The 15495-nt window shown below is 32.1% G+C and overlaps 1 protein-coding gene across 1 annotated transcript in view; it reads left to right on the top strand.

Annotated features, from left to right (window-relative positions):
- The window catches only part of LOC110456153 (transmembrane protein 2-like), a 33412-nt gene that overhangs the window by 4926 nt on the left and 12991 nt on the right, over positions 1-15495 (top strand). Inside the window, exons 2-8 of the mRNA XM_021506724.1 lie at positions 830-903; positions 1553-1778; positions 2316-2479; positions 3577-3730; positions 8899-9081; positions 10055-10282; positions 14788-14892. Of these exons, the coding sequence (XP_021362399.1) occupies positions 830-903; positions 1553-1778; positions 2316-2479; positions 3577-3730; positions 8899-9081; positions 10055-10282; positions 14788-14892 (1134 nt within the window). The remainder of the gene's footprint in view (positions 1-829; positions 904-1552; positions 1779-2315; positions 2480-3576; positions 3731-8898; positions 9082-10054; positions 10283-14787; positions 14893-15495) is intronic.

Raw genomic sequence — 15495 nt, 5'->3', positions numbered from 1 at the left:
CTCTCCCTCCCCCTCTCTCTCCCTCCTCCCCTCTCTCTCCTTTCCACTCTCTCTGCTATTGACTCTATTTCTTTTAATGTATATTTTCAGTAGAGATATGGTATTTAATGTATACAATGTAGATTGTTGTAGATTGTCATAACTTATCAAAACGATCTCTATCAGCACAAATCAAGATTTACTTAAACTTTTGAATTCGTTACGGTTCGTTTATTTGATCTGTTTTCATTGTGAAATAAACGATTACGCTTGGATGGTTTTTAATCGTGAGAAGTGCGTCAATGTCCGTAAAATTATAGTAAACACTTTCATAAAATCTTGTTTATCGATCCGTTAATCCAGTTTTACGACCATGTATTCCGATCTTCTACAACAACAAACCCCACTTCTTTAGCTAGCAGCTAGACGTACGAACTTATCGTCGGCGTATTGTCTTACGCCAATAACAATCTAATGCATTATTCCCCTAGGCAAAGTGACCAGAGAGTGACCAGCACAACATATCAAGCACCGGTACGAACGTCACTGATATTTCGTCGTTGTGTATTTACCTGAAGGTACATTATAACGCCGAATACGAATCGTGTCTGTAGGATAATAGAATGAAGCAATACATAAACAATACACATCAAAATAACAAAATCAAGATAATCCAGCGTTTATCAAGCTTAACGGACACCGTATAAAATGCAACTGACCATATAGAACTGACCACTTTCGACTCATCTCGCGGTGATACCTTGACTGACCACTCTCGTACAGATACACTGTACGACACACAGAATGGCGCTCCTAGGGCGACTCCTAGTATTGTCCTTATATGTTTTAGTGTCTCGTGCAGCTTGTCCAGATAAAGACGCTGGTCTGAAAAAATGGTCCGAAGCTACATCATGGCCAAACGGGGTACGTATACATAAAGTAACTATTTCTATTTAATAATTTATTCTTGAAGATTTGTGAAGAGACAGAACTGTATCTTTATAAGTACGTTGGCAACAGCGAATCAAGTGTTGCTACACACACTATCAAATCAGCTGTTGCTATATTAATACAGTATATATTTAAAGTTATTGTTTGACCCTTACAACCAATACAGTATATCTTTATTTTGTCTTTATCATTGCTGTATCTGTACCCCTCAATACCAGTATAATTGATCTATATTAACGTCTTTACTCATACGCTATGTATATTACGCAATTTTGTACTATGTCAATTTTGATATCTTTTTAACTAATATGTCCAAATTTTTCTGATAAATTTCTACCATGAAGATAGTCTGCTTGATTTGGAAGAATTTTCATATTTTTTGAAAAGGAAAACAATCCCTTAAATATTAACAGTCATATCATTATTATTGAATATATATATATACGTATAGTACTTTTGTTCTCTTTATACTTATCTATCAATTTTTTTTTCTGTACACGGGGCGGTGTCAGGTTGGTGGAATATCTGTTACTTTTAGCTTAATACGTATTAACAGATTACAATAAACAAAAAATGTGTTGCTGTTATCTTAATATAACAAGTTCATTTTGTAAAAAAATAGGTTCCCGTAGAAGGCGATGACGTCATCATTAACTCTTTGATAGCATTGGATGCAAGTCCCGGGATCGATCTCGGCAGCGTAACCATAGTCACCGGAGGGCGACTGGTGTTTTTACCAAACAGTGACCTAACCCTTAGAACGAAATACATTGAGATAAAAGGTGGACGGATGGACATCGGATCTGCAGATTGTCTTTACGAAGGAAAAGCTACAATTCAACTACTAGGTATTTAATGGAGACTTTATCGAACGAAACTGTGTCATGCTTTGAATTCTTTCTATACCCGGTAATAGTTGTGATATACATATGTCAATGTGATATATTCATGTAAATATATTTGAAAAGGTAGGAGTTGCCAGGGTTGAAGAGCTCAGGGTTCAAACACTCTTACATAGAAATGCCCTCAAAGTGTAGGTGGACTACCTTCCATTCACCATAACTATTTACTTTGATTATTTGAATTTTTTCTTCCGATTTTCATGTATTTTTTTCTACAATATCAAGCAACGTTAAATACTTATGTGAATATTTTTAATGTTGAATCCTTGACAAAATGTATAATATCACAAAATGTTACAATTTCATTTCATTTCATATATTTCATTTATTTATGTTGATTCAAATTTCAAATATTCTTGCAATCAATAACTTTTAACACATTGTAACATTTTGAAATAATTACAGAGAAAAACGTTTTTCTAAAATCAGTTATTTATAATGTAATCTGTGCCCATTCTGTTGACCTCTCTTTGTATTTGGTAGGGTCCGTCAACGACACTTACTCTGTGCCCGGATTCGGCCAGAAATTCCTTGGCGTGAACAAGAACGGCACGCTTGAGGTTCACGGACAAAAAAAGCTTTCATGGTCAAAGCTTACAAGTCCTGTCCAGAAATTGACTGACGCTGCCTTCGCCTCCCACGATGCGGTAAGATCGTCTTTGATATATCTAAAAGTCCTTTTGAACTTTCTTACTATTAACAAGCTTCACTTAGACAACATTTTGAAAATGATTACTATTTAAAACTACAGCATTGATATTCATAACTTGTGTTTGATTACTCTTACCAGTTTCAGTGGACTCTTTTTTTTACATATTCTGTTGTACATTTCTGTATTTAAATTGGTATCAGTTTTTATCGAATTCTCGATTTTGTATTTTTTTTGAGTATTTTAACTTATAATAAGTATATTATTAGTTATACAGGTCNCATACAATGTACATTGTACACATTGTAATACTGGTACGTGCACTAGAGCCTCAAAGGTATATACTGGGAGGTATATCGTATACTTTCATTGTTTACCATTAACATATTTGGTAAAGTTGGCGGTTTCCTTTTCAATCGCTTTTTGATGACTCCTGCCGATCATAAACTCTCCACGTGGTCGATCGCTCATCCCGGTCAGAGGGTTGTAGGAATTCACCATGAAACCTTTCACGTCTCCTTCTCTTGTTACCTTTATTAAAATTTAATACAATTTTGAAATGTTGACATAATCTAAAATAATTTTTATTTGTTAATATAATGTAATATGATTTTTTTGGTTTTTTTCATATCATTAAATATAATTTTGATTTGTAAATACAATTTAATATAATTTCTATCCGTTCATATTTTTTCATATTATCTGTATGCTACATTTTAATAAGAAAAAAAATGTAAATGTAATTTAATGTAACGTTTTCTGTGTTTATATTATTAGTTATACAGGTCTTTGGCAGGGTACATGGTCTCATGTACATGAGACCATGTACCCTGCCAAAGACCTGTATAACTAATAATATAAACACAGAAAACGTTACATTAAATTACATTTACATTTTTTTTCTTATTAAAATGTAGCATACAGATAATATGAAAAAATATGAACGGATAGAAATTATATTAAATTGTATTTACAAATCAAAATTATATTTAATGATATGAAAAAAACCAAAAAAATCATATTACATTATATTAACAAATAAAAATTATTTTAGATTATGTCAACATTTCAAAATTGTATTAAATTTTAATAAAGGTAACAAGAGAAGGAGACGTGAAAGGTTTCATGGTGAATTCCTACAACCCTCTGACCGGGATGAGCGATCGACCACGTGGAGAGTTTATGATCGGCAGGAGTCATCAAAAAGCGATTGAAAAGGAAACCGCCAACTTTACCAAATATGTTAATGGTAAACAATGAAAGTATACGATATACCTCCCAGTATATACCTTTGAGGCTCTAGTGCACGTACCAGTATTACAATGTGTACAATGTACATTGTATGTACCGTTAATGCACTGAAAGCATAACATGCATCTACTAGTATATAGCTTTAAGTCTATAAAGCACGTACCGGTAATACACTGAAAGTATATAGTGCACCTGCTCGTAAATTACTTCAAGCTCTAACGCACGTACCGGTTATACAACGTGTATATTGATGTACGGGTAATGCACTGAAAGTATATAGTGCACCTCTCATAAATTACTTCAAGGCTCTAGCGCACGTACCGGTAATACACTAAAAGTATGCGATGCACATACCAGTATATAACTATGAGGCTCTAGTGCACGTATACGTACCGGTTATACAAAGTGTACAATGTATGTACCGGTAATACAAAGTGTACAATGTATGTACCGATAATACAAAGGATAATACAAAGTGTACAATGTATTTACCGGTTATACAAAGTGTACAATGTATGTACCGGTTATACAAAATGTACAATGTATGTACCAGTTATACAAAGTTTACAATGTATGTACCGGTTATACAAAGTGTACAATGTATGTACCAGTTATACAAAGTGTACAATGTATGTACCGATAATACAAAGTGTACAATGTATGTACCGGTAATACAAAGTGTACAATGTGTGTACCGGTAATACAAAGTGTACAATGTATTTACCGGTAATACACAGTGTACAATGTTTGTACCGATAATACAAAGTGTACAATGTGTATGTACCGGTAATACAAAGTGTACAATGTATGTACCAGTTATACACAGTGTACAATGTATGTACCAGTAATACAAAGTGTACAATGTATGTACCAGTAATACAAAGTGTACAATGTATGTACCAGTAATACAAAGTGTACAATGTATGTACCAGTAATACAAAGTGTACAATGTATGTACCAGTAATACAAAGTGTACAATGTATGTACCAGTAATACAAAGTGTACAATGTATGTACCAGTAATACAAAGTGTACAATGTATGTACCAGTAATACAAAGTGTACAATGTATGTACCGGTAATACAAAGTGTACAATGTATGTACCGATAATACAAAGTGTACAATGTATGTACCCGTAATACAAAGTGTACAATGTATGTACCGGTAATACAAAGTGTAGAATGTATGTACCGGTAATACAAAGTGTACAATGTATGTACCGGTAATACACCGTGTACAATGTATGTTCCGGTAATACACCGTGTACAATGTATGTACCGGTTATACAAAGTGTACAATGTATGTACCAGTAATACACAGTGTACAATGTATGTACCCGTAATACAAAGTGTACAATGTATGAACCGGTAATACACCGCGTACAATGTATGTACCGGTAATACACCGTGTACAATGTATGTTCCGGTAATACACCGTGTACAATGTATGTACCGGTTATACAAAGTGTACAATGCATGTACCAGTAATACAAAGTGTACAATGTATGTACCCGTAATAAAAAGTGTACAATGTATGTACCGGTAATACAAAGTGTACAATGTATGTTCCGGTAATACACCGTGTACAATGTATGTACCGGTAATACACCGTGTACAATGTATGTACCGGTAATACACCGTGTACAATGTATGTACCGGTTATACAGAGTGTACAATGTATGTACCGGTAATACACTTAACGTATAAAATTCACCTCCTCGTATATTACTATGAGGCTCTAGTGCGCGTATACGTACCGGTTATACAAAGTGTACCATGTATGTACCGGTAATACAAAGTGTACAATGTATGTACCGGTTAAACACTTAACGTATACAATTCACCTCCTCGTATATTACTATGAGGCTCTAGTGCGCGTATACGTACCGGTTATACAAAGTGTACAATGTATGTACTGGTAATACAAAGTGTACAATGTATGTACCGGTTATACAAAGTGTACAATGTATGTACCTGTAATACACAGTGTACAATGTATGCACCGGTTATACAAAGTGTACAATGTATATACCGGTAATACACAGTGTACAATGTATGCACCGGTTATACAGTGTACAATGTATATACCGGTAATACAAAGTGTACAATGTATGTACCGGTTATACAAAGTGTACAATATGTATGTACCGGTAATACAAAGCGTACAATATGTATGTACCGGTAATACAAAGCGTACAATATGTATGTACCGGTAATACAAAGCGTACAATATGTATGTACCGGTAATACAAAGCGTACAATGTATGTACCGGTAATACAAAGTATACAATGTATGTACCGGTAATATAAAATGTACAATGTATGTACCGGTAATACAGTAATACAAAGTGTACAATGTATATACCGGTTATACAAAGTGTACAATGTATGTACCGCTTATACAAAGTGTACAATGTATGTACCTGTAATACACCGTGTACAATGTATGCACCGGTTATACAAAGTGTACAATGAATGTACCTGTAATACACAGTGTACAATGTATGCACTGGTTATACAGTGTACAATGTATATACCGGTCATACAAAGTGTACAATGTATGTACCGGTTTTACAAAGTGTACAATGTATGTACCGGTTTTACAAAGTGTACAATGTATGTACCGGTTTTACAAAGTGTACAATGTATGTACCGGGAATACAAAGTGTACAATGTATGTACCTGTAATACACAGTGTACAATGTATGCACTGGTTATACAGTGTACAATGTATATACCGGTCATACAAAGTGTACAATGTATGTACCGGTTTTACAAAGTGTACAATGTATGTACCGCTTATACAAAGTGTACAATGTATGTACCTGTAATACACCGTGTACAATGTATGCACCGGTTATAAAAAGTGTACAATGTATATACCGGTAATACGCAGTTTACAATGTATGCACCGGTTATACAGTGTACAATGTATATACCGGTCATACAAAGTGTACAATGTATGTACCGGTTATACAAAGTGTACAATGTATATACCGGTAATACGCAGTTTACAATGTATGCACCGGTTATACAGTGTACAATGTATATACCGGTCATACAAAGTGTACAATGTATGTACCTGTAATACACAGTGTACAATGTATGTACCAGTAATACACAGTGTACAATGTATGTACGTACAATGTGTGTACCGGTAATACAAAGTGTACAATATGTATGTTCCGGTAATACAAAGTGTACAATGTTTGTACCGGTAATATAAAGTGTACAATGTATGTTCCTGTAATATAAAGTGTACAATATGTATGTACCGGTAATACAAAGCGTACAATGTATGTACCGGTAATACACCATGTACAATTTATGTACCGGTAATACACCATGTACAATTTATGTACCGGTAATACACCATGTACAATGTATGTACCGATAATACAAAGTGTACAATGTATGTACCTGTAATACACCGTGTACAATGTATGCACCGGTTATACAAAGTGTACAATGAATGTACCTGTAATACACAGTGTACAATGTATGCACTGGTTATACAGTGTACAATGTATATACCGGTCATACAAAGTGTACAATGTATGTACCTGTAATACACCGTGTACAATGTATGCACCGGTTATACAGTGTACAATGTATATACCGGTCATACAAAGTGTACAATGTATGTACCTGTAATACACAGTGTACAATGTATGCACTGGTTATACAGTGTACAATGTATATACCGGTAATACAAAGTGTACAATGTTTGTACCGGTAATATAAAGTGTACAATATGTATGTACCGGTAATACAAAGCGTACAATATGTATGTACCGGTAATACAAAGTATACAATGTATGTACCGGTAATATAAAGTTTACAATTTATGTACCGGTTATACAAAGTGTCCAATATGTATGTACCGGTAATACAAAGGGTACAATGTATTTACCGGTAATACACAGTGTACAATGTATGCACTGGTTATACAGTGTACAATGTATATACCGGTCATACAAAGTGTACAATGTATGTACCGGTAATATAAAGTGTACAATTTATGTACCGGTTATACAAAGTGTACAATATGTATGTACCGGTAATACAAAGTGTACAATATGTATGTACCGGTAATACACTGAAAGTATATAGTGCATCTACCCGTATATTACTATCAGGCTATAGTGCACGAACCGGTAATACACTAAAAGTATACGATGCACATACCAGTATATAACAATGAGGCTCTAGTGCACGTACCGAAAATACAAAGAAAGTATACAATCAACCTATCGGTATATTACTGTCAGGCTAAAGTGCACGTACCGGTAATACATGCGGAAAGAAAGTATAAAATGCTCGTACATGTAGCACAAATTATACAATGTATGTACCAGTGAAACGATGTAACACTATTAGTCTTACTTTTAGTACCGGTAATACAATGTCAGTATGTACCGGTAATACAATGTCAGTATGTACCGGTAATACAATGTTAGTATGTACCGGTAATACAATGTCAGTATGTACCGGTAATACAATGTCAGTATGTACCGGTATAATAATACGAGTCTGTAGTTCACGTACTGTTAATACAAAGCCAGTATAAAATGTACGTACCGATATACTACTACGAATTTATAGTGCTCGATAATACAAATTATATAATGTACGTACCGATATACTACTACGAATTTATAGTGCACGTACCGATAATACAAATTATATAATGTATGTACCGGTATAACACTATCAGTCTATAGTTATACAAAGTCACTATAAATGCTCTTACCGGTTTGATAATGTCAGTCTTTATATAGTACACGTACTGGCTATCAACATTAAGTATAACATGTTACGGTATCAGTATTTAGTTCATGTACCGGTCATACAATGCAAGTATACAATGAACGGATTATTAGTCTAGAGTAAACGTACCTGTTATACATTGACAACTGTTTATGTACATGTAGTTGAAAGTAGCCATGCTATATCAATTCAACTATGACTTTGAACTTATTTAATGTAAAATAATAGACAAAGCGTAGATATTAGAATTACTGTTTGCTCGATCACTTTTTTATTAAAGCACATTCTGTAACCTTTGATATGGAATCATTTGTTATTATTACGTTATTTTGTTTTGTATCATCGGAGGCTTGAGTCTGATTCTCTTTTTGGTAACATTCAGCATTTATTTTCTTCAGATATACCGAATGGAAACGTAATAATGCTTGCGGTTCGAAAATTCATCGTTGACAGAGAAAATGCTTTTGACAGAAGTCTGTTTTATAATGCTGTTGAGATTTTGGGATATGGAAAGGTCACAAATTCCAGCAAAATCCGAGATCTCGTCTTTTACGATAGTTTCGCTATGATCGTGGTTAAAGGTAAGTTTTGAATATTTTGTTCGTGTCCATATGTACTCAAACATGCAAACAACCCAGAACGATATCCAGTTTCAGTTTGGTCATTACTTTTTATCTATTAAAACAACAATACAAAGCATGAACAAAACCCGGATTAGATATCAAAACCATTAAAACTATAGCAGAATATGAACACTTAACGGTTTTTAATGGAAACCTTCGAAAAGGTACAAGAATAATAAGACCGAGTGTTCCGAATCCAAGTTATGTCATGACCTCAAGAAGTTGGTAATCTACATCAAAACCACAAGACACGCAGATGAGCATATCAAAAACATCAACCTTCATATAACACAAAGAAACAGCAAACAGATGTAGTTATTTTGAAATTAGACAAAATAATTGCCAAATATAGTCATATTACATATTTTTAATGTTGCGCATCGCACAACTGTGAAGGTTTTGAAACAGTATTACATATTTACATGAACACCGTGATTCAGCCAGTATGTACCGTATGTAATATGTATGCAGCGACAGGTGAAGAAGTAGGCATACATGTATCATAATAAGCTATAAACTCTTTGTTGTACGTAGCTTACTTACATTAAATCAAGCACCCCTGATTTTTCACAATGAACTATTCCAACCTTTGAATTGGATGAGTTCAAATGTGTCTTCAAGGGTGAATGAGTTAAATTGATTAATCCTTTAAACATTATTGATTACGAAACCCTGTTGTTCATTGCTTAGTTAACGTGAACCAGTTGGTAGTGAACCAAGAATATCTGATATCATTTCACTGCTTAAGGTTATATGAGACCGAAGACATTGTTATATGCAAATGATAACCTTCGCGTTGAAAACCGATTCTTCTTTGTTTCAATAAAAATGGTTAAAATCGACCAACATTTAAACAACCGGAAATATGTAAATGTTATGGAAAGTAAGGTTTTCCGTTTTAAAAATAAATAAATTGATTTATCAATTTCAGGTGATTACTCAAAGACCATCGAAAGTTTCGAACCTTACAAGGTTGGCGGTATTCATCAGACATCCTCAGCCACAATGCTGTCTGACGACAAGGGTATTAAGTTCTTCGTCGAGAGCTACACCAGATCCCTGGGGTTCGGAGCATCTACTGCGATATTTGAAGTGACGTATACAGATCAATCCATCCCTATAATCACCGTCTCTGATAACGTCACTTCCTGGCAAGAAGGTATTAGCAAGTCCCTTTTATAATTGCTATAAGCGACTATGAACGTTGACCTTTTATCAAAGCAAACTGTTTGTTGTTTCATATTGATAACAAATAACTGCTTTATGTATGTTAGTTTATGATAGTAGTGTATAGTGATATATTTTAGTTTATATGTATATAATATGAGATTTGTCGTGTTGTTTACAAATATTAGATATGTAATTCAATGCTACATATGCAATTCAATATAACATATGTACAATGTAATTTAATGTTATATAGGTAATTCAATATTATATATGTAATATAATATTATATAGGTAATTCAATGTTATATATGTAATTCAATATTATATAGGTCATTCAATGTTATATGTGTAATTCATGTTATTTAAATTGGCAAAACACAAATTAAAGTACAGCTTGGTGCACATAATGATCATGACAACATTGTGTCACATTCCTTAACAGTTAAGAGGTTGCGAGAGCGGCGTATATCCTCCATTTTATATTTACCAAATGAGGTGTTGATGGATTAATATGTCCAAGTGATCTAGACCAGTAAGGTTAAGATGTTACCAATGCTAGTTAAATATATCCATGGTTGAATATATCCTTGGTTAAATATATCCTTGGTTAAATATATCCACGGTTAAATATATCCTTGGTTAAATATATCCTTGGTTAAATAGATCCACGGTTAAATATACCCATGGTTAAATATATCAATGGTTAAATATATCCACGGTTAAATATATCAACGGTTAAATATATCCTTGGTTAAATATACCCATGGTTAAATATATCATTGGTTAAATATATCCATGGTTAAATATATCCTTAGTTAAATATATCCCTGGTTAAATATACCCATGGTTAAATATATCCTTTGTTAAATATACCCATGATTAAATATATACTTGGTTAAATATATCCCTGGTTAAATATACCCACGATTGAATATATACTTGGTTAAATATACTAATGGTTAAATATATCCTTGGTTAAATATAGGTATGGTTAAATATAACCTTGGTTAAATATATCCCTGGTTAAATATACCCATGGTTAAATATACCGTTGGTTAAATATATCCCTGGTTAAATATACCCAAGGTTAAATATATCCTTGGTTAAATATATCCTTGGTTAAATATACCCTTGGTTAAATATATCCCAGGTTAAATATATCCCAGGTTAAATATATCCATGTTTAAATATATCCTTGGTTAAATATGTCCATGGATAAATATCCTTGGTTAAATATATCCTTGGTTAAATATATCCTTGGTTAAATATATCCATGGTTAAATATATCATTCGTTAAATACATTGGTTAAATATACCCATGGTTAAATATACCCATGGTTAATTATATCCATGGTTAAATATATACTTGGTTAAATATATCCATGGTCAAATATACCCACGATTAAATATATCCCTGGTTAAATATACCCATGGTTAAATATACCCTTGGTTAAATATATCCTTGGTTAAATATATCCCAGGTTAAATATATCCATGTTTAAATATATCCTTGGTTAAATATGTCCATGGATAAATATCCTTGGTTAAATATATCCTTGGTTAAATATATCCTTGGTTAAATATATCCATGGTTAAATATATCATTCGTTAAATACATTGGTTAAATATACCCATGGTTAAATATATCCTTGGTTAATTATATCCATGGTTAAATATATACTTGGTTAAATATATCCATGGTTAAATATACCCACGATTAAATATATCCCTGGTTAAATATACCCATGGTTAAATATACCCTTGGTTAAATATATCCTTGGTTAAATATATCCCAGGTTAAATATATCCATGTTTAAATATATCCTTGGTTAAATATGTCCATGGTTAAATATCCTTGGTTAAATATATCCTTGGTTAAATATATCCTTGGTTAAATATATCCATGGTTAAATATATCATTCGTTAAATACATTGGTTGAATATACACATGGTTAAATATATCCTTGGTTAAATATATCCATGGTTAATTATATCCATGGTTAAATATACCCAAGGTTAAATATATCCTTGGTTAAATATATCCCAGGTTAAATATACCCTTGGTTAAATATATCCCAGGTTAAATATATCCCAGGTTAAATATATCCATGTTTAAATATATCCTTGGTTTAATATGTCCATGGCTAAATATCCTTGGTTAAATATGTCCTTGGTTAAATATATCCTTGGTTAAATATATCCATGGTTAATTATATCATTCGTTAAATACATTGGTTAAATATACCCATGGTTAAATATATCCTTGGTTAATTATATCCATGGTTAAATATATACTTGGTTAAATATATCCATGGTTAAATATACCCACGATTAAATATATCCCTGGTTAAATATACCCATGGTTAAATATACCCTTGGTTAAATATATCCTTGGTTAAATATATCCCAGGTTAAATATATCCATGTTTAAATATATCCTTGGTTAAATATGTCCATGGTTAAATATCCTTGGTTAAATATATCCTTGGTTAAATATATCCTTGGTTAAATATATCCATGGTTAAATATATCCATGGTTAAATACATTGGTTAAGTATACCCATGGTTAGATATATCCTTGGTTAATAGTATCCATGGTTAGGTTAATTATATCCTAAATATATCCATGGTTAATTATATCCATGGTTAAATATATCATTCGTTAAATATATCCACGGTAAAATATATTCACGGTTAAATATATCCTTGATTAAATATACCCATGGTTAAATATATCCTTGGTTAAATATACTCACGATTAAATATATACTTGGTTAAATATATCCTTGGTTAAATATACCCTTGGTTAAATATATCCTTGGTTAAATATATCCTTGGTTAAATATGTCCATGGTTAAATATATCCATGGTTAAATATATACTTGGTTAAATATACTAATGGTTAAATATATCCTTGGTTAAATATACCCATGGTTAAATATACCCTTGGTTAAATATATCCTTGGTTAAATATATCCCAGGTTAAATATATCCATGTTTAAATATATCCTTGGTTACATATGTCCATGGTTAAATATCCTTGGTTAAATATATCCTTGGTTAAATATATCCTTGGTTAAATATATCCTTGGTTAAATATATCCATGGTTAAATATATCATTCGTTAAATACATTGGTTAAATACACCCATGGTTAAATATAAACTTGGTTAAATATACCCATAGTTAAATATATCCATGGTTATATCCATGGTTAAATATATCCTCGGTTAAATATGTCCATGGTTAAATATCCTTTGGTTAAATATATCATTGGTTAAATATATCCTTGGTTAAATATATCCTTGGTTAAATATACCCACGATTAAATATATACTTGGTTAAATATACTAATGGTTAAATATATCCATGGTTAAATATCCTAGGTTAAATATATCCTTGGTTAAATATATCCTTGGTTAAATATACCCATGGTTAAATATATCCTTGGTTAAATATACCCATGATTAAATATATACTTGGTTAAATATATCCTTGGTTAAATATACCCACGATTAAATATATACTTGGTTAAACATACTAATGGTTAAATATATCCATGGTTAAATATCCTAGGTTAAATATATCCTTGGTTAAATATATCCTTGGTTAAATATACCCATGGTTAAATATATCCTTGGTTAAATATACCCATGATTAAATATATACTTGGTTAAATATATCCTTGGTTAAATATACCCACGATTAAATATATACTTGGTTAAACATACTAATGGTTAAATATATCCTTGGTTAAATATATCTATGGTTAAATATATCCCTGGTTAAATATACCCATGGTTAAATATATCCTTGGTTAAATATATCCCAGGTTAAATATATCCATGTTTAAATATATCCTTGGTTAAATATGTCCATGGGTAAATATCCGTGGTTAAATATATCCTTGGTTAAATATATCCATGGTTAAATATATCATTCGTTAATACATTGGTTGAATATACCCATGGTTAAATATATCCTTGGTTAAATATATCCATGGTTAATTATATCCATGGTTAATTATACCCATAGTTAAATATTTCCATGGTTATATCCATGGTTAAATATATCCTCGGTTAAATATATACATGGTTAATTATATCCATGGTTAATTATAACCATGGTTCAATATATCCATGGTTAAATATATCCATGTTTAAATATATCCATGGTTAAATATATATTTGGTTAAATCTATTCATGGTTAAATATGTCCATGGTTAAATATATCTATGGTTAAATCTGTCCTTGAAAACTATCCCTGTCTAGTTTAGATGTAACTAGAGCGCTAGGACACGTGATGCAAGGTTTAAGCATTAAAGCCCTTTTCAGTATTTTTCCTACTATGAGTATTAAAAAAACTAATTTAGGATGCAATGATAAAGTTGATAAAGTGTTGTGTTGATGTTTAAGTGAATGTTATATATTTACCTGTCTGAAGTGTTTTGAGGCATTCTCCCCAGGTCACTCTAATAAAGTGGTTTATTTTCAGGTGATAAAGTTATAATCACATCTACTGACTATGACTGGGAGCAGGTTGAGGAGGGCACCGTTTTTCCGTGTAAAGATTGTGCCTACAATCAGGTCAGAGTCGACTGTAAGTTTATTTTGCTACATATTTGTATAGAATCACTCCACTCATAATAACACAATTAAACAGTGACGTTCTCAATTATAAAATATATGATAATATAATTCAACAAAGAATACAAAAGAACGTTGAATACCTACACAACTTCCTGTTCTTAGTGTATGGACATTTTGGAAAGATGCGACCTGTCGATCAAAATAATAATAAATTAGGGTTGTCAACAAGAGAAATTCAAATCGACATTGAAGAAAGTCATCATCACAATCAGAATTCATTTCCAGTTGTATGTTTTCAGTATATTACATTGATAAAGGATACTTGTTCCGCTGTAGGCCAAGCCCTAGATAGTTCTCCTGGAGATTTTCCACCATGGAGTTACCTCATTCTTTAGTTCGTTTCGGATATAACCGTAGAGCAACTAAGCTAGTATGCTACTGTTAATCAGCTAGTTTAGTTAGTTAGACAGTAATATGATTGGAGGTCAAGGGTTCAAATTTTCATCTGGCACCGTTGCAGTTTTTACACTGTTAATGCATCGTGCTTTTTATTTTAGTTGTATCGTTTCCTTTCAGTTATCTTGTTCATTTTAGAATTAATTTAGCTAAGCAA

The sequence above is a fragment of the Mizuhopecten yessoensis genome, unplaced genomic scaffold (genome assembly GCF_002113885.1).
Source record: "Mizuhopecten yessoensis strain PY_sf001 unplaced genomic scaffold, ASM211388v2 scaffold8537, whole genome shotgun sequence".
Taxonomy (NCBI): Eukaryota; Metazoa; Mollusca; class Bivalvia; order Pectinida; family Pectinidae; genus Mizuhopecten; species Mizuhopecten yessoensis.
Note: the sequence above shows the minus strand (reverse complement) of the source record. Positions and strands in the feature narration are given on the sequence as shown.